This window comes from Scyliorhinus canicula, chromosome 1 (genome assembly GCF_902713615.1).
Source record: "Scyliorhinus canicula chromosome 1, sScyCan1.1, whole genome shotgun sequence".
Lineage (NCBI taxonomy): Eukaryota > Metazoa > Chordata > Chondrichthyes > Carcharhiniformes > Scyliorhinidae > Scyliorhinus > Scyliorhinus canicula.
In genome coordinates this window covers 124,423,343-124,443,450 of record NC_052146.1, presented here as the reverse complement: position 1 = coordinate 124,443,450, position 20,108 = coordinate 124,423,343, and the positions used below count along the sequence as shown (strand labels likewise).

The window sequence follows — 20,108 nt, the reverse complement described above, 5'->3', positions numbered from 1 at the left end:
GGAGGCTGACAAGCTGCAACTGCATACATTGCAATCCCTATACACACTCAACCCAGTCAACAAAATGGCACTGGTTGTGCTGGAGCACGCCCATACAGCTGATGGATCAGCTGGGACCAGTGGACACCTGAGGGGTGGCCTGGGGGGGGACACCTATATGGCCCTTGGATCTAGGTTCACAGTGCGCTGTCAGCGGCTGTCGTGCCGGCTGCGGCAATGTTGATCCATGCCCGTCCACCCCAACCCCACAGCCCACCTCCTGGCCACCTCCCACTACTCCCCCCAGCCCTGCCAGAAGCTCCCCCGGCCAGTGGCACAACTGTCAGCAAATTATGGCGATGTTGGACGCTTTCCGTACCCCTCCCTCTCCCTTAACAGCCACGATGCCCGTTTCACGAGTTTTAAAAGCACAAGTGAAACGCGCCATCGAGAACTTGCCGCATTGGAGGCGGAGCATCACGGAGGCTCCGGTGAATACTGGGTCAGGCCTGCTGATGCCATGCAAATGGTGTTTACTGTACGCATGTTCTGGACCTCATTGACGCCCTTGGCGAGGTGAGGGAGAGTTAAGATTTGGCATCAAATCGGCGGACGCTGCGATTTTGGCTTCGGAACCTATTCTCCGCCTAATCATCAGCCAACAGAGAATCCCGCCGATAACGCTTATAAAGAGACAGAAAACCTCTGAATGCACTCACCAAAACAAAATGGACTAAGAGTAATTTATTTTAACATCAGAAAACTTTTATTGATATCGTATCAATACAACCAAGTAGTTTAGCTTTCAAGAAAGAGTCTGGTTTTCAATTCAAATAAAATAAGAGTGCATTTTACCAGTTACTATTACAGTGCATATAAGTATTTACAAAAGAGAACCTACCCTTCTATATCAATGATAGCTGTAGAAGGTGAAATTCTTACTTTAACCAACAGGAGCGAATGTCTGTTTTTCTCCATAATTAACAACCCATTAACAATACCATGGGATCACACGGGTTTGAAATGTGAAAACAACAGGTCATCAAAAGTTGCATATAGTATTGAACACTGGAATGCAATTTTATCATGCTGATATTGCCATATTGACATTTGACTTAACAACTGATTAATAAAGTACAATGCATAGCTGGAATTTGTGTTGTCTTTATCGTGGAAGGGCGAAGGTGTCAGTTTGCTGTATTCTAAACACTAATTAGCAAATGCATAGTTAGATTAGTGTTAACAAATCCATACTTGTTCATCTTTCCAAGTCTTTGACCAGTGCCTTTGTTTTGAATAATGGATATCTTTTATATTTTCATTTGCACATTTTGACATTATTAAGGAGTGTGGAGGTGCATGTAGCACTTTTTCACAATAATTGTAGCAGTTCAGTTTGAAAAAAATTCAAGTTTAATTTAGGTGGTGGACCTTTCAATATAAAATAAACTTTGGCATTTCTCTCCGCTTTCACTGGCAATGTAAAGCAAACGTACTCAGTCAGTTGTCAAAATGATATATGGTTTTCACTGCAGTACTTGTGATTTGAAAATTATATTTTAATGCCTGGGACAATTATTATCAGCAGCAAGTTCTTTCAAAGCTGGGGCGAAATTCTCCGACCCCCAGCAGGGTGCTGGGATCAGCAGCTGGAGCGGCGTGAACCACTCCAGTGCCATGCTGGCCCCTTTTGCGGGCCAGAATTAATCGTCGGGTCGGCCTGTTCATGCCGTCGTAAAACGTGATGACGTTTACGATGGAGTGGACACTCTGCCGCCGGATTAGAGAATCCCACCCCTACTGTGTTTCTCCCACGTGCTCTATTGAGATCTTCCCACATTTTGTCATTTTTTTAGAGGGGAGTGGTGTGCTTTGCAGCGTCATTGTGCGGGGCGAGGCGTAAAGACCCAGAAACCCGACTCCACAGAAATCAAGGAGCCATGTTGAAATGATATCCTGATCTCAAAATGAAGTTAAAGACTGCCACCCCACCTCCGCCACCGGTCCCCACCCCATCAATGATTGTTAGCATAAACCCATTCCCCCCACCCCCAAGGATCGCTGGCATAGGGCCCTCCAAATGGGTCTCCATTTGCAAATTGGGAGCCTAATGCCTACTTTTTCTCCCTCTGCAAACTTTGGCTTGCACATGTACACACATCATTGCTGGCTGCCTCTGGGAAGACTACAGCTCAGTTATTGCTCACCTTAATCCCTGCTGGCCTTGGCCCTGAGATTTCCAATCTCACTTCTGGCTGGCCTCCAGATCTTCTCCCCAACTCCTTATGGGCCCAACCCCAAGCCTAGCTCCTTCACCACCATTCACACTCTGCGGTGTTCTATCATTACTGCATACCCCCACAATGCTCTTTCCTGACCTCCTGGACACCCCTTCATTTTAATCTGCAGCCCAGCTCTTCCTCCTCCATACCCCCTCAAACTGAGCCAATCACTTAGGTGAGGGAGAGAAGTCGTCACCCTGTGTATTTTATTTTACAAATTATAGATATCGTCATGGCTATTTCTGAAATGTTAAAAACTGGGCAAAGACATTTTTAAAAGGCTGAATCTACATTTGTCTTTGACCCCCCCCCCCCCCCAAAAGAAAAGGAGCTATCTGGCAATTTTGAAGAAACATGCACCTTGTTATCTCTGAAGCGACACTAATGACACATTGTGGGCTGCGCAGGTCATTTTCAAAGGCAGCCGATACAAAGGACATTGTGGATTTTGTAAACTGGATTGACCAACTGGAGTCTGTTAATCTGCTAACACAAAGGGCCCTGCAACCTTCCTTTCAATTCTTAATGACTGAGACATTCCACAATCTCAGGGACTCAGACAAGAGACACATACCTTTTTCATACACACTTTTTCAAATCCGGAGTGGAGAGATGGGATACATCTAGCTTGTGGAACCAGTAATATTGCTTTGCTGGAATGCAAAACCTCAGTTTGCCACTTTATCATCTAATTAGAAGCAACACAGCCTTTTGGGGCTCTGCCCAGATTGAATACCTGGCCCCATCTACATTGCTTCTACTGGAACATCTGAGCTATCACCTCGATGGTTCATTTCTGCAAGCCAATTTCATTGTGTGAAGTCAACTCCACTGGAAAAGTAACTTATAGGTTTTCAACCCACAGACCACTGTGAAGGAACAACTCAATGGACTTTGATTTTGGACATTGGACCCAAGCGAAACAATATTTATTTTCTCTGCGTTCTCTGCACTGTAAACCTTTTTTTTCTCTATCCCTCTTTTACTGTATGAGCGCAAAGTGGGCATCACGGAAACCCTCCATTGAATTTCAGTTTGTGCAAGTAAAATAACCGTTTAATTTCATCCTACCTTGAGTTTGCTGTCGGGTTATGAATATAAATTGGACCACACCAAAACTGAGAGGTTGGGAAGTACATTACCACTTATGAGTGGGGGGAAGACGGGTGGTGTGAGGAAAAATCTCTTTGGTTTAAATTAACAACCACCCCACCCCCCTCCATAACACTTACCAACATTAGCATACAAACCTATGCTAATTCCTTATATGACGCCTTCAAAATAATAATGAGGGAAATATTCCAAATGTCCTACGCTCCTTGGACCTCCCATTTGAGTGCAGGTTGTTATCACCCTGGGGATGAGGCACCCAGAAATGGAAGGCATAATTCAATGGCCTCATTGCATCCAACTTGGTGACAGGACGAGGTCATTGAATCTCATGCGGGATCTGTGTCGCTTGAAACACCTTTCGAGATTTAATGCGATCTTGCGAGGCACCATTGCAATCTGGATCTCGCTCATTTAAATATGTCTACACTGTATGCTCTCGGGGCCCGGTAACTAACGGCCTCGCCTGGGAGACCGTGCCAAGGTGCCTTTTAGCACTGCTCCACACACACATGGACCCGGCATAGCGTCATCTGGGAAGGTCTTCCAGGCCATTAGAAATCTCCAGGTGGTCGGGCTCTGGGAAGGGTGGTACCCTGGCACTCCTGCTGGCACCAGCCTGGCTGAAAGGAGCACTGCCAGGGTGCCAGGATGGTATTGCCAAGGTGCCCCGGTGTCACCTTGCCCGTCCCAGGGATCGGACCTAGGGGTGCCTTGTATTTAAGAGGTGGGGTGAGGGAGGGCTTGAGGACCCCCTAAGGGGTAAGTTGGGTGCAGTGGGTGGGTCTGGAGGCCATGGTGGGGAGGCTGCGGGGTTGAAATATCGGGGCGACATTTAAAAATGGCAGCTAGATCCCCAATCCATCAGTGCAGGAAATGAGGTAAGTGCAACCTCAAAGGGATGTTCCTCGCTGAGGCCAAGAAAAACAGAAAATTGCTGTTAAATAACACAATATTTCTTGGCACTGCAGGTGCTGTGAAACACCCTGCTATATGCGGCCAAAACAGGACCATATTTTTGTCACGTTAAATCACACTTGGAAGCTGCTGAACTTTTGGAACAAAAAGTAGTTTTAAGTAGTAGGCAGTTTTATTATTGTAATCAATGGTAGGAAAGAGAAACTGGTAGCAACTTTGTAAAAGGCTAGGTTATGGGAATGTAACTTTTATTTGTGCTCTTTCAACTACTTGCACACTTGAATTTAATTTTGCTGAATAATAGTGTATGAGCAATTAATACATTAATTTGCTATTTAAATACTATTTTACTCAAAATATTATTCTGTGAAATAAATGGGTTAAAGCTTTTTTAAAAAACTGTTTAAAATTTTTCCGTAGAATCATTGAAACCTTTGCACCTGAAGAATCCAATTTCAAGGTTTATTTGGTCAAAGGAGGAAACTTGGGCCGGAATTGCCTGGCCGTCGGGATTCTCTATTCCAGCTGGCAGCGCACCCCCATCCATGGGTTTCCCGGCGGCATGGGCTGCCTTCAATGGGAAAGCTCATTGACAAAGCAGCAGACGTAGAGAATCCCGCAGCCAGAGAACAGTGCGCCACCAAAAAACATGAGGCTGGGGGACTGGAGAATCCCGCCCAAGATTTTTAATATACAAAAGAAAGGCACAGACAAGGCATTTGAAAACTAACCCATGCAAGTAAATCAGTAATAATTTTTATCTAAGATTCAGTTGTAGAGAATGTACCAAAATATCTCGGCATTTTGAATGGCATATACGATTCGGCTATGTAAGATCTAAAAACGTTTTACATTAAAAAATCTCTTTAAACATATATAAAAATCAAAAGAAACACTGATAAAGTTTAAAATGACTGCTACTCCATTCATGCCTCCTTGTGAAAAACAGTCTCAACCATTGCAAAGATGTGGCCGAAACTGCGCTAATCCAATCCACCTTGAGATAAAAGCACAGTTCCCACAAGAAACACTACGGTCCACCTTCAGGACCTTTTGAATCCCAGCAATGTATATCCTCTTTCAGGATCCAATGCCAGATTTTACATATGCCATCTATTATTTTGGTGCTGTCAGGACATAAATCTCTCGTCTTAATGTTGGAGTTCGTAGTCAACAAGGTTTTTGAGTTGAGCTCGAGAAACATTTCACAGTCTTTGATAATGGAAAAATAGTGGCATCTGTAAGTGTCAGTCCTCCAGCAGAATCAGAAAACTGAATTAAATTAGTAAGTAACTGTGCTATATGTGTCCAAGAGACCGCGTTGATTTAGATTCAGTTAGTTCAATGTTCCTCACGCTTTTAATTTCAACGGGGTTGAGGCTCGGTAATAATGCAGGTCACTTAGATAATACAAAATACAGATAATCTAAACAGTACAAAAACAAACATTTACTTTGCACCATGTTGCCCAACCTTAAACCTTCTTCTAGTCATCACTACATGTGAATTTGAAATTTAAAATTCAAGCAAGTTGCAGTGGTGATTATACCAATTTTCAATGTTTTAATTCTCACTCAGTATACAGTGTATACAGTTGTCTGATTTCACAATAGAACACCACTTACCATGTATTGCACTTCAAAAGGTATGATTATAATAACTAGAATACAACCGTGTAATATGGTAGTTTTTTTTTCTGTCGATGGTATAAATGTGTAGAAACAAGAAATGCAGCCTTAGGTAGAGCATTGCTCAAAAGTAGGCAGAGGGAGTACAAGGATCATATACTCATATCGACTTGCATTGCAAAGGAAGTTATGTTTTGCCTTTAACTCCTCATATAAAAGCAACAGTTCCACGTTAAATCCATTGTGATATAAGCTGGAGACTTGTGCAGTCATTAAGGGAAATGTCTGATGTGTGGTTGTTATACTGTGCTGGCTATCACCCAGAGGCTTTTAAGGCGTTTTTTTAAATACTGGAAAACTGTAGCATTATAATAACACTTGTGCTTTTTCCAGTGAATCTCTGTTCGTCTTGATACAGTTTATTACTACATAATATATATATCCACTAATTCAAGTTGATCAATGTTATGTTGGGCAGAGTAGGAATCCTGAGAAAGTGGAATGGATATATTCAGTGGAATATAACCCATTGGCTTGGTCTGAAGGCATCTGGACCCATACTTGGTCATGTTGTTTAAGTTCCAGTACAGCACTTCCTGATGCTTGATCAAGGTATCCTTTCTTGTATTCATCATATGTGTATGTTGCAGGCACGTTGTTCTTGTACAGTGCCACCCAGATGTTGGTTCCCTTGATATGCACATGATAAGCAAAGTAGTAGACACCTGGTATTTGACACGTGAATAGTCCAGTTGCTGGATTGTAACCATTTTGTCCATTATACAAAATCCTATCAAACTTAATGGGCGCCCCTGATGGTGGAAATGGCTTTGTTAGAATTGCAGTGAAAGCAGGAGCTACCCTTGCAGAAATTTCTCCTCTTCCATACTGTGGTTTACCAGGTTTCCCTTCTGGTATTTTTGCACCATCTACTGCTCCATCTACATGAAGGCTAGCCACACCTGTTATTTCCCCATTAATGATGACCCCCGGTGTGCCTGGTGGCCCAGGTGGCCCAGGTTGACCTTGGGTTCCCATCATGCCTGGTATGCCAGGAGTTCCAGATGGACCGGTTGGTCCTGGAATTCCTGGTTGACCTATTTTGCCATTTCCTGGCAAACCTGGTGGCCCTGGTTCTCCTTTGGGACCTGGTAAACCGCTTGGTCCTATGGGTCCTGATGGCCCCTGAAGACCAGGTATTCCTGAAGAACCTCTAGGTCCTGGTTGTCCTGCTTGTCCTGGTTCCCCTTTGAATCCTACATGACCAGCTAATCCTGGTGCTCCAGGGAGCCCTGTATGTCCAGCCTCTCCTTTTTGGCCAATTTGACCTGGTGCTCCTTGAGGTCCAGTTAAACCTCTCTCTCCGGGCACACCTGTTTTCCCAGGTAACCCGTTTAGCCCGTGGTCACCATGCATTCCTTTCAGACCTGGTGGACCAACAATCCCAAATTCACCTTTGGCACCTGGTGCACCTGGTTTTCCGAATAATCCCTTGGAGCCCATCGGCCCTGGAGATCCTGGTTTGCCCTTGGCTCCAGGTTCACCATGTATGCCATTTATTCCTGCTTCACCATTGATTCCTGGTGCTCCTAGATTCCCAGGAGGTCCTCGCTCACCTTTAGATCCATTCATTCCATTCTTTGCATACCCTGGAGCTCCAGGGAGCCCACGGGCACCAGATGGCCCAGGCTCACCTATATGACCTTTCGATCCTGGAATGCCTGATAACCCATCTTGACCAGGTTTTCCTATACCATTTAATCCTGGTTTTCCTGATGGCCCCTGAGGACCAGGTGGCCCAATGGGCCCAGGCTCACCTTGTGGCCCTACATCACCTTTCTCACCGGGACTACCAGGTAAACCATTAATTCCTGGTTTGCCTCTTCCAGGTAGACCCGGTAATCCAGGCTTACCTGATACCCCTTCCTTACCTCTTTGACCTGGTAAACCTGGTTTTCCATAACCATTCTCACCTTTGGGGCCACGGTTACCTGGAGGTCCACGTTCTCCCTTCAGACCAGGCTCTGCTCTAAGCCCTGGGGAACCAGCAGCTCCTGGGGCTCCTGGCTTACCAGTAACAGAGAAACCTGAAGGCCCAGGTAATCCTGGAGGCCCAGGAAGGCCTCTGGGTCCTGTATCCCCTCTGAGTCCTATATCACCCTTAGGTCCTGGAATTCCTCTAATGCCTGGTTTACCACCTTGTCCCGGTATGCCTGATTTTCCAAAGCTTGAAAGTCCTGGTGCCCCAGGTGGGCCAGTCCGTCCTTGATGACCTGGTTTTCCATTTCCTGGTTTTCCTGGTATTCCTGGTAATCCAGGTGGACCTCTTGGCCCAGGCTTTCCTGGAAGACCTTTTTCACCTTTGAGATCTGAAGGCAGAATCACTGGAATTTCTGTTAGAATAAAAAAAACAAAAGGCATGTCAACTACCAAAAGTTAAATCTATAATGAAACATTACTTCATGGTTTTTAATTAAACATAAAATAAAATATACCCATTCATTAATTTAAATTTATTGAATGTATTTTTGAAATATTTATTTATTTGAATGCAATTTCAAAATGAACAACATGTAGTTCAACTGTCCATGACATGACATTGGAATTTATTAAGCTTTAATTTTGAAGAGTTACACAGTTACCAACAAGGCCATTATAAACTTAAAATATTACAATATTAAAATATTGGATATTTGAAATAAAAACAGAAAATGCTAGAATTGCTCAGCAGGTCAGACAGCATCTGTGGGGAGAAAAACAGAATTAATAGACTGAATTCAACAAATAACCTGTGGGCAGGTAAATTGGCGTGTGGATCGTAAAATAGGGCGCCGTGCCATCTGTGGTGTGCCGCCTGTTGGCCGAACCACCACACTATAAGTTTATGAGTGGTGGAGGAAGCATGGATGGGGTTGCTCGCCCATGGCCCATTTAAGTGGGCAGTTAGTTCCGACCATCGCTCAGATTTAACAGGTGCCGGGAGAGGCCAGTGTTCAACGTGCAGCCATGCAGATTCGACCCTGCTGGCTACTACTGCCAGTGAATGGCGGGCAATGTCTCCTTTCTGGGTCTCGGATGCAAATCGCAAGCACCCCCAGCACCCCCAACCATCCGACAGTTTTCCTACCCTGTGTCTACCCTGCCTCCTTGCATTGTCCAACATGTCTCCATCTCAATGAGGCCTACCAGCCCAAGATACTAGACTTACTTGGAGGTCCAGTCCATAGTTGAATACCTCTGTGGTGTAATACTGACAGTGGCCACTGCTCCAGGTGATGCTGCAGGTACTGCAGAGCTGCTGGTCTCCAATTGGCTGACAGCTCTATGAGGCAGGACTACCTCTTGAAGAGCGGCGAAAGTCTCGCCTCATAATAATAATCAGCCGGTAGGCTGAAATTATTAAAGCGGGACAGGCTGGCTGAGCAGAGGCAGGCTCATTCCAACATTTATACTGGGACATGGGGATCCCACCCTCAGCATTTAATCCAGCTCAATGTTTCAGATTGATGGTCTTTCATCAGAACTCACATGATGAAAGGCTCTGATGAATGGTATTCAACCTGAATCTTAAACTTTCTTTCTGTCTACACAGATGCTGCCAGATCTGCTGAGTATTTACAGCACTTTCTGTTCTTATTATAGGGTCTACCAGGCATCTGGAACAAATTAAAGTGCAGTTTGAGAGTTGCACTAATCCCACCGATGTACAAACTGGGGGGGATTCTCCGCCGGCGTGATTCTCCGTTTTGGCGACGTCTGGGCGTTTCCCGACGGCGTGGGGCTGCCCTCCAATGGGAAACCCCATTGACCGGCTGGTGTAACGGAGAATCCCGCCGGTGGGTCGGGGCAGAAATGTGGCGCGGTGGGGCGGAGAATTAGATGACAGTTGCATTCGGCGGGATTCTCCCGCAATCGGCGGGGCGGGCCGTACCGTCACCAAAGAGTGGCGTGAACCACTCCGGCGTCGGGCCACCCGGAAGGTGCGGAATCCTCCCCACTTTGAGGGGCTAGGCCAGCGCTGGGGTGGTTGGCACTGTGCCCACCGGCGCCGAAGGGCCTCTGCTGGCCAGCGCAAGTTGGCGCATGTGCAGGAGGGCCAGCATGTTCTTGCGAATGTGCAGAACCGCTGCCGTGATTCCTGTGCATGCGCAGGGGGTTTCTTCTCCGCGCCGGCCATCGCCGAGCTTTACACATGCCAGCGCGATGCGATCCGATCGCAGGCCAGGCCACCGTGGGGGCCACACGCCAGGGCCGGACCACCCTGCACCCCCCCCCCGAGGACTCTGAAAGCCACCTTCAAAGCCAGGTCCCGCCTGGATCGCCAGGGGGCCGCCCGGAGAATCGCCAGGGGGCCGCCCGGAAACCGGCGCCGGAGAATACGGCAACCGGCGTCGGAGCGGTGGGGCAGGATTCACGCTGCCCCCCAGCGATTCTCTAACCTGGTGGGGAGTCGGAGAATCTCGGCCATGAACTTTCCAATTGAACAGTACAACTATCATTGTGACTGTGAGTGAATCCAAAGGACTTATCCATTATCTGTACATATTAAAACAAAAGCTGAAAAAAAAACAATTATTCATTGAACTGGCTGAATCTAATCTGTGACTAGAAATTCTTCAACGCGTCAAACATTCTCCAAGTGTCATGATGGTTACTTTACCATGGGATAAATGTCTTGCACAAAAGAATTTTTAGCTACTGGTCTAGAATCTAAAACATCATGGGTGGAATTCTCCCATCAGGAGACAAACAGCCAATGCCGGAGTGAAACCCGGAGTGTTTCACTCCGGCATCGGAGGCCGCTCCTCGCCCCCTATTCTCCCCCCCTCCGAGGGGCTAGGAACGGTGGCACGTGAATTCCGAGCCCCCGGCCTTGACGCTTGCTGGGAAAAGACGCGGCCGGCAGCGCCTGAGTGACATCAGCCGTGCATGCGCAGTTGCCGTATTCCCCTCCACTGCCCCGCAAGACATGGCGGCTTGATCTTGCGGGGCGGCGGAGGGAAAAGAGTGCGTCTTTTAGAGACGCCGGCCCGACGATCGGTGAGCACGCCCATGGTGTTCGATCCTCCCTCCACCCCCCCCACAGGCCCCACAAACACCGGTCGCGCGCTGTTCACGGCAGCAGTGACCAGGTGTGGTTGGCGCCGGCATGAACCGGTCGGGTTTGGCAGGCCGCTTGGCCCATCCTGGCCGGAGAATCGGCGGTCGCCGTGAGAAACGGCGAGTGGCGATTCTCCGAGCGGCCTGTTGCAAAACACGACACGGCATTTTGGGGGGGGGGGGGGTTGGGAGAATCGCGTGGGGGTGCCAGGACGGCGTGGCGTGATTCGCCTGGCTCTCCCGCGATTCTCCCACCCGGCGTGGGGTGCGGAGAATCGCGCCCCATCTGCTGTTATCTAAGTGAATAAAGACAACTATGGCAAGATAACCTTTTTTTATGTTTGTTTTCAGAATGTGCTACATTATAGCTCGAGCATTTAAGTTGGCTACACCTGGTTGGCCTGATAGGTTTATGGTGGTTCTTCTCGTGCAGATCTTGTGGTGAGTGCTCCCTAGATGTGCTACATGAGGAATTCCGGGATGTTTATCTAGAACTGATGACAGAGTTAAATGCTACCAAAGTAAGCTTGGCACTTCACTGCATTGTGTCCTATAGATGGTGCACATTGCCAACACAGTTTGCTGCGAGTGGAAAACTTAAAATAAGGAATCCAGTGTAGCTGGGACTTTTCTGGTGAGAAATAGTCATAGCCAGGTGGTAATGTGGCATGGTGTCACCTGCCACATCAATATAAGCCTATACATATTCTGCTGTAAATTGGCATGGGCTGCGAAGTTTGGATAATATCCTTATTCAGATTCTTAGATTGAGGAATGTTTTGAAGATGGTTGAACTGAGAATGCTACCTTGAGGAATTCGTCTAGACTCAAAATTGAGTGTTGATGAGCAAATATTGGTGAGCAGATATTGTTTCATGACACAATGGACAATCCCTTCCATCTAGGAGGAGGCTTATGGGACAGTAATTGGCTGGGTGATACTGGTTCTGATCTTTGTTCCTATATGATATTTTGTCAGTTGGCCATGTTACCAGGGAGATGCTAATGTCCTGCATACAAATCTAGAATTCTCTCCCCCAAGCAGCCATGGATAAAGGATAGAAATCAACCTTTGAGACAGAGATCAGTAGATTTTTGTGAGGTAGCATCAAGTGATATGGAGTTCAGGTGGACACATGGAGTTGAGGTACTGATCAGCCATGATTTATTTGAATGGTGGAATAGGTTCAAGGGCTGAATGCTCCTGCTGTCCCTTTGTTCCTTTGCACTACAAGAGCTTGAGTTTTGGCTGTTTCAGGTATGCAGCATTAAAACTAGGACTTGGTCAGGATCAATCGACTTTACTATATTCAGCATTCTCCACCACATCTTAATACTATGTGTGGTGGCCTAAATTGCATTGATGTTGGCACCAATGGCAACAAAGATCTCAGGAGGATCTGTCATCATTCTTGTCAATCTTAATTAATCTACTAAAGTAAAGTGGACACTGCAATGTGTCCTGTAGATGGCACATACTGCCAAAACAGTTTGCCGGGTGTGAAAGAGTTGGAATAATGAATCCAGTGTAGCTGGGTCTTTTCTTGTCTTGGCATAGAAAAAGTAATTTCCAGATGGTTATGCAGCATCATGTTACCTGCCATGTCAATCCTTGGTCTGTATTAACTGAGAGTACTGGAAGCAAGGCTGTGGTAAACTTCACCTATATGGATACAGAATTGACCAATTAATGGGAAGCAGAGAGTAACCGGTCAATGGATATTTTTGGAGCTCGAGGAAGGGTTGCAGTGATGGGGGTGGGTATTGGGACCCTTGCTTTTCCTGATATATATTAATGATCTAGATCTAGGTGTGCAGGGGACAGTTTCAAAGTTTGTAGATGATACAAAACTTGGAAGTATTGCAAACTACGAAGAGGACAGTGTGGAATGTCAAAAGGACATAGTTGGTGGAATGGGCAGATAGGTGGCAGCTGAGTACAATGCAGAGTAGTGTGAAGTGAAGCATTTTGGTCAGAAAAACATGGAGAGCCAATACTAAATAAGGGGTAAAATTCTTAAAGCGGTGCAGGAGACTGAGGACGTGGGTGCATATGTACACAGATCATTGAAGGTGTCAAGATAAGTTAATAAATCAGACAGTATCCTGTGCTTTATTAATTTTGGGCACTGAATACAAGGGCAAGGAGGTTGTGCTGAACTGACACAAGGACTCAGCTGCAATGCTGTTTCATTTCTGGGCGCCACATTATAAGGATACAAATACATTGGTGAGAATGCAGCGGAGGTTTACAAGAACGGTTCCAGGGATGAGAAAATTCAGTTTTAAGGGTAGATTGGAAAGATTGGGACTGTTCTCCTGGGAGGGAAGAAGGCCTAGAGGAGATTTTCAAAATCATTAAGGGGCTGGACAGAGTAGATATGGAGAAAGTGTTCCTAAAAGGATCAAGAATGAAAGGGCATAGATTTAAAGTGATTTGCAAAAGAAGCAAATGTGATGGAGAAGAAGCTTTTACACACAACGAATTGTTCAGGTCTTGTATGCACTGCTTGGAATTGTGATGGAGGTAGGTTCAATCGAGGAACTCAAGAGGGCATTAGATGATCACTCGAATAGAAACAATACACAGCGCTACAGGGAAAAGGCAGGCAAATGGTTCTAAGTCACGATGCTCGCTTGCAGAACCAGTGCAGACATAATGCCTGGCCAATGGTGGGTTGCCTCTGCCAGAGGAAAGCACGCGGGGGGGGGGGGGGGGGGGGGGGTGCAAAAATCTGGTCCGTTGGGCTAAATGGCTCCTTTCTGCACTTTAACAATGCTGTGCTTCTATTGGACATTCTACTACATACAATGCAAGGCTTTGCATGAGGCTTCACATAGAACTATCTCTCAGCATACTCTGTTCCAACATGATCTTATATCTTAATGCAGATTGTCTATTTATATATATAACGCTAAACCTTTATACTGTTAAGCGTTCCTGCCTGACTGGCCACCAAAGTTTTGCGCAGGCAGTTAAAGCAATCCAGCAGTTAAAGTGTATGATTTTCCTGACAGTGATGAGCCCCTGTAAAAAGAAAAGAAGAGAAATGCCGCCAAACAGATCATGTTACTGAGAGCAGAGCATCAGAGTTGGGAGAGTCCCAGGCAGGGGACAGGCAGAGGTTCAAAAAGGAAGGGGACGGGAAGAGAGATCCCAGCCAAGGAGGAGGAGGAGCGGAGAAAGAGGCACCAGGCAGAACAAGGACTGTGATTGGCAGAGATTAACTGGGAAAGGACCAGGAAAAGCCCTTTGCAGTCACTGCAGGATCTGTAAAAATTCTGGGAATCAAAGAGAGCTCAGAAGAAGCCCCGAAGATCCAAGAAGACAGCCAAAGGTCTGTGACTCCATGTTGTTCCATGTTCGGGATACAGGTACTCTTTTGGAACAGTAGTATTCTCCTTGACATGATCAAAGAGCTAGGCACTGCTTGTGAGTTGGTGCTTGAATTCACACACAGGATTCCAGGGGAACAGACACTTCAGAGTCTTTACTGTAAGGACTGCATTGATGTTTAAAGGGTATCTCCTGAAAGAAAGGATCAGAGGACCATTCCCTCATGTACAGTGCAAAAGCCATCTAGACAGAAACAATTAATGAAATAACTGGACAATAGGCGTAAGTGGGAAGAAATTTCCTCATTTCTGAAAAATTGCCAAGATAATTGTGCTCACATTTTATTTATTTTTACAAGGTCACCCTTCAATGCATCTTAATGGCACCCTGCAGCATAGTTTGTAGAACATCATGGAGAATGTGTAAAACACTGCAACTGTTGATCAAAATATAACTTTTTTTTAGAAAAACACTCTATCAGCATTTTGGCTGATGAAGTAAGATGAAAACCAAGCATGCAGCCAACATAAGGCAGCCAAACACTGAATTTTCAGACTCATAAAATCAATAATTTCCGTAACAGGTTGAGACGGGTTTTGTTTTTTTCCATTTGTCTCTTTGCAGGTCAAGTTTGTGTTAAGGTCTAATTATAGTTAGCCTGTAGTGTATATCTCCTTTGATTCTACTTTACTTCCTTCACACCTACCCTTCGTGAAGGTGTGTCTAACACTTAAGTCTTATCAGACGAAGACGGAGAGCAGTTATAAGGAGGTGTGAAAAGCAAAAGTTTCAAAACCGATAGACATTAAGACCTAATGGTCAACACAGAACCTATTTAGCAAGGAACAGTCCTGCTGTGATAGATCAAAGCCTGCCATTTGACAGATTTTGCTACAAGTGACTTCCCGTGTTTCCCATTCCTTGGTCCAAAGGATGTCTGCTGGAAGACCTTGTGGTGATATGCATCACTGTAAATACTCAAGGGGTTAATGTAAATACACGTAGACTAGCTAGACACTAGGGGGAGCACCTGAGACATCATGACAGACATTCAACCAATAGGCCAGTAAGATAGGACACGGCCAATGAGCATTCGCGATACACACAGAGGTGACACTACCACAGGAGGGCATTACACCAACCCATATAAAAGGACACAGCACGCATGATCTTCCTCTTTCCAGTGGAGACACTTGGTGAGTACACAGGGTTGATTAGAAACACATCACACCCACCACGTGGATTGTAGCAGACTGGTTCGTCAGTCTGAGTAGCTATAGCAGGATTAACAGGAGTGTCGAATCCAAGTCGGAGAATTGTTTAATAAACGTGTTAAAGCTATCTCCAAGTCTGAACCTTCCTTTGTCAGAGTGCACATCAAGGAAGCAGCTTATGCTACGTCAAGAGTATAACAAAACAGACCTTGCTCAGGAAGATTATTCAGGGCAAATCAGGATTCCTGTCCAGCCAGGCTCCAGCATGGAGCCTCAGTACAAACCCCCGATGCACTTGTGGAGTGTCACAGACGATGCTGCATGTTATTGAAGAGTGTCTCCTCTACAGACTAAATGGCGGACTAATCAGCTTAAATTCAGCCATTGAGAAGGTGATTGCTTGGCTCCAGGGATTTGGGTTCGCTCAATAATTTTTTAAAAACACACAATCATTCACTTCCATGGGCAGATTTTCTGGGCAGGAGGCTTGGAGCTGGGAAAAAAAACAAGGAACCACATCAGAATGGCTCTCCGATGCATTCCCAAAATGAGAAGGCACGAATGTGGATCAACTGCCCTCTGCAGGATGGCAGACAGCCAGTATAAATAAGTAAGGCCGCAGTTATGGGTGAATTAGAGGGCCCACTGGCATATGTTCATGGTGGAGCGGCCCCACTGCAAGAGAAGGTTCCCAAGCTTAATGGAAGCAGCCTCCCTGCAATAGATAGGCAGCCATCAGAGCCAGCTCCACATGTAACACGTCCAGCTGGAGTCCCCAGGTATCTTATTCGCCCGATCTGGGGCTCAGCTGTCCACTGTTAACAAGGGGGAGCTACATTTAAACAGTTCCTCTCACTCCCGGTCAAGCCAGGAGGATGGCAGGATAGAGATCCGCTCCTTGCTTCCTGGAGGGAGACCTGAACAGGTGCTGGATGACCAGGGCAATTTGCGATATCAGAGAACTTGAGTAAAAGTTTAATTTCTCATTGAAAGGAAAAGATTGGAACAAACTGCAGTGTCTGCGCACCAGCCCAAGAGGTATCTGTCTGGAGTAACCAGCTGGCTGTGTGAGGCACGAGCATCTTTAGTTGAATGTAAGAACTCAAAAGCAAGTCCACATTGGAATAGAAACTGAAATCACAGCATGGTTCTCTGCTGGCTGAGTGAGTCATGAACATCAGTAGTTGAAAGTGAACCCCTCGAAAACATTACCTGTCAAAGTGGACCTTTTAACCTTTTGCCTAAAAGATGAATTGCAAAAGATTGAGTGGTAGGTAGACTATTTGTATATCATATAAACAAAGTACACACGATTAATTGGTTAATAAAATTCAGCTTTGGATGCTCCTTGGTGGGAACAATGAATAGAGAACATTCATCTGATGTTGGCTATACCTACCTGAATTTCTGCATTTTACCATAAATAGGGACATCAGTCAAACCCTTTTACCTGCACAGGGCTCAGATGCAAAAAATTATGTTGCATCAATTCAAACAGCTACAGCATCCAATGGAAATCCAGAAAATCTACTGTGATAGAAAACAGAGGGCACAGCGCCGGATGCGACCAGGCTGGTAAAGCGAGAGAAAGGCTTCTTGCAAAATCTACTGACCTCATCCCGCCTCATGAGATCAAATGAGATCTTGTGAGATTTTTTTTTTTAAATTCATTTTTGGGATGTGAGTGTTGCTGGTTAGGTCGGCATTTATTGCCCATCCCTAGTTGCCCTTCAGAAGATGGTGGTGAGCTGCTGCCTTGAACCGCTGCAGTCCCTGAGGTATAAGTACACCCACTGTGCTGTTTGCAAGGGAGTTCCAGGACTTTGACCCAGTGACAGTGAAGGAAGTGATATATTTCAAAGTCGGGGTGGTGAAGGACTTGGAGGGGAGCCTCCAGGTGGTGGGTTTCCCAGGTATCTGTTGCCCTTGTCCTTCTAGATGACCGCAAAATAGATGGTGGGTTTGGAAGGTGCTACCGAAGGAACCTTGGTGAGTTACTTATAGATGGTACACACAACTGCCACTGTTCATCAGTGGTAGAGGATTTGAATGATTATGGAAGGAGGAGCAATCAAGCGGGCAGCTTTGTCCTGGGTGGTGTTGAGCTTCTTGAGTGTTGTTGCAGCTGCACTCACTCATCCAGGCAAGTGGAGAGTATTCCATTACACTCCTGACTTATGCCAGGGTGCGCAGGTGGTATTGTGCTGGAGATCGGGCCCGAGGATGCCCTGCCCTTAAGAGGTGAGGTTCGGGGGGCTCGATTACCCTCTTATAGGTGTGTTGGAGTGCTGCGTGGGTCCGGAGGCCGCGGTGAAGGGGCGGGGGTCTAGAGATCGGGGCGCCATTTTTAATCTCTTCCTGCATTGGAAAGCAGACTTGTTAGTCATAGCCATAGAATTTAGAGTGCTGAAGGAGGCCATTCAGCACATCGAGTCTGCACCAGTCCTTGGAAAGAGCACCCTACCCAAGCCCACACCTCCATCCATTCCCGTAACCCCACTTAACCTTTTTGGACACTGAGGACAATTTAGCATGGCCAATCCACCTAACCTGCACATCTTTGGATCCAGGGAATGGGACTAAATGCTGTCGAGGGGGGAGCGGCCCTGAAATGAAGCAGTATCCCATTTAATAACGGGGTCTTTTTGCTGCCAACACAGGAAACACCCGGCTAAATGCGCTAAACACGATATTCTGTTTCATTTCTGGTAAATCATGCCAGAGTGTCTTGACAATTTATGGATGTCTTGGCAAAGAGCTGCTAGTTTCATCAGTGCTGCCCAATGCTGCTTCAAACAGTGAGCCCTATGGAAAGTTGCCCCGCATGGCATTCAACAGAGGAGAACAGTACAGAATGATTGGAAGAAGGTAATAACCAAAATGAACGCTGACTCCAGCACAGGCAGGATTTGAAAAGTAGGAAGGGAAGAATATCTGAAGGTTTTCCATACCAGGTCAATGGCCCGTGTGCTTTTCACAAAAAGTGTTGCTTCTCACTTTCTTGCACATTTACAATTGCCTGAATCAAACAACTTAGACAACTTTACAACTCTTCCATTGCTTGCCATACATGTCTGAGGGAAAACACCTTAAGCCACAAGTTAAAACAGGAATTCTGCTTTTGATGGCTTATTAAAAGGAGTTGGATTGGATTGAATTGGATTTGTTTATTGTCACGTGTACCGAGGTACAGTGAAAAGTATTTTTCTGCAAGCAGCTCAACAGATCATTCAGTACATGGGAAGAAAAGGGAATTAAACAGAATTCAAGAAAATACATGAGAATACATAATAGGGCAACACAATATATACAATGTAACTACATAAGCATTGGCATCGGATGAAGCATACATGGGTGTAGTGTTAATGAGGTCAGTCCATAAGAGGGTCATTTAGGAATCTGGTGACAGTGAGGAAGAAGCTGTTTTTGAGTCTGTTCGTGCGTGTTCTCAGACTTCTGTATCTCCTGCCCGATGGAAGAAGTTAGATAAGTGAGTAAGCCGGGTGGGATCCTTGATTATGCTGCCCGCTTTCCCCCGGCAGCGGGAGGTGTAGATGGAGTCCATGGATGGGAGGCAGGTTCGTGTGATGGACTGGGCGGTATTCACGACTCTCTGAAGTTCCTTGCGGTCCTGGGCCGAGCAGTTGCCATACCAGGCTGTGATGCAGCTCGATAGGATGCTTTCTATAGTGCATCTGTAAAAGTTGGTAAGGGTTAATGTGGACATGCCGAATTTCCTTAGTTTCCTGAGGAAGTATAGGCGCTGTTGTGCTTTCTTGGCGATAGCGTCGACGTGAGTGGACCAGGACAGATTTTTGGTGATGTGCACCCCATGGAATTTGAAACTGCTAACCATCTCCACCTCGGCTCCGTTGATGCTGACTGGGGTGTGTACAGTACTTTGCTTCTTGAAGTCGATGACCAGCTCTTTAGTTTTGCTGGTATTGAGGGAGGGATTGTTGTCGTTACACCACTCCACTGGGTTCTCTATCTCCCTCCTGTATTCGGACTCGTCGTTATTCGAGATCTGGCCCACTATGGTCGTATCGTCAGCAAACTTGTAGATGGAGTTGGAACCAAGTTTTGTCACGCAGTCGTGTGTGTACAGGGAGTAGAGTAGGGGGCTAAGTATGCAGCCTTGCGGGGCACCGGTATTGAGGACTATTGTGGAGGAGGTGTTGGTGTTCATTCTTACTGACTGTGGCCTGTTGGTCAGAAAGTCAAGGATCCAGTTGCAGAGTGGAGAGCCAAGTCCTAGGTTTTGGAGCTTTGATATGAGCTTGGCTGGGATTATGGTGTTGAAGGCGGAGCTGCAGTCAATAAATAGGAGTCTGATGTAGGAGTCCTTGTTTTCGAGATGCTCTAGGGATGAGTGTAGGGCCAGGGAAATGGCATCTGATGTGGGCCGGTTGCGACGGTATGCGAATTGAAGTGGGTCAAGGCGTTCCGGGAGTATGGAGGTGATGCGCTTCATGATCAGCCTCTCGAAGCACTTCATTACAACTGAAGTCAGGGCCACCGGGCGGTAGTCATTGAGGCA

General features: G+C 46.2%; 1 protein-coding gene across 1 annotated transcript in view; it reads right to left on the bottom strand.

The window, feature by feature from the left end:
* Positions 1-722: 722 nt before the first annotated feature.
* Positions 723-20,108, bottom strand: part of LOC119967158 (collagen alpha-2(VIII) chain-like) — a 308,798-nt gene continuing 289,412 nt past the window's right edge. Inside the window, exon 3 of the mRNA XM_038799325.1 lies at positions 723-8,310. Coding sequence (XP_038655253.1) covers positions 6,383-8,310 — 1,928 coding nt within the window. The 3' untranslated portion in view covers positions 723-6,382. The remainder of the gene's footprint in view (positions 8,311-20,108) is intronic.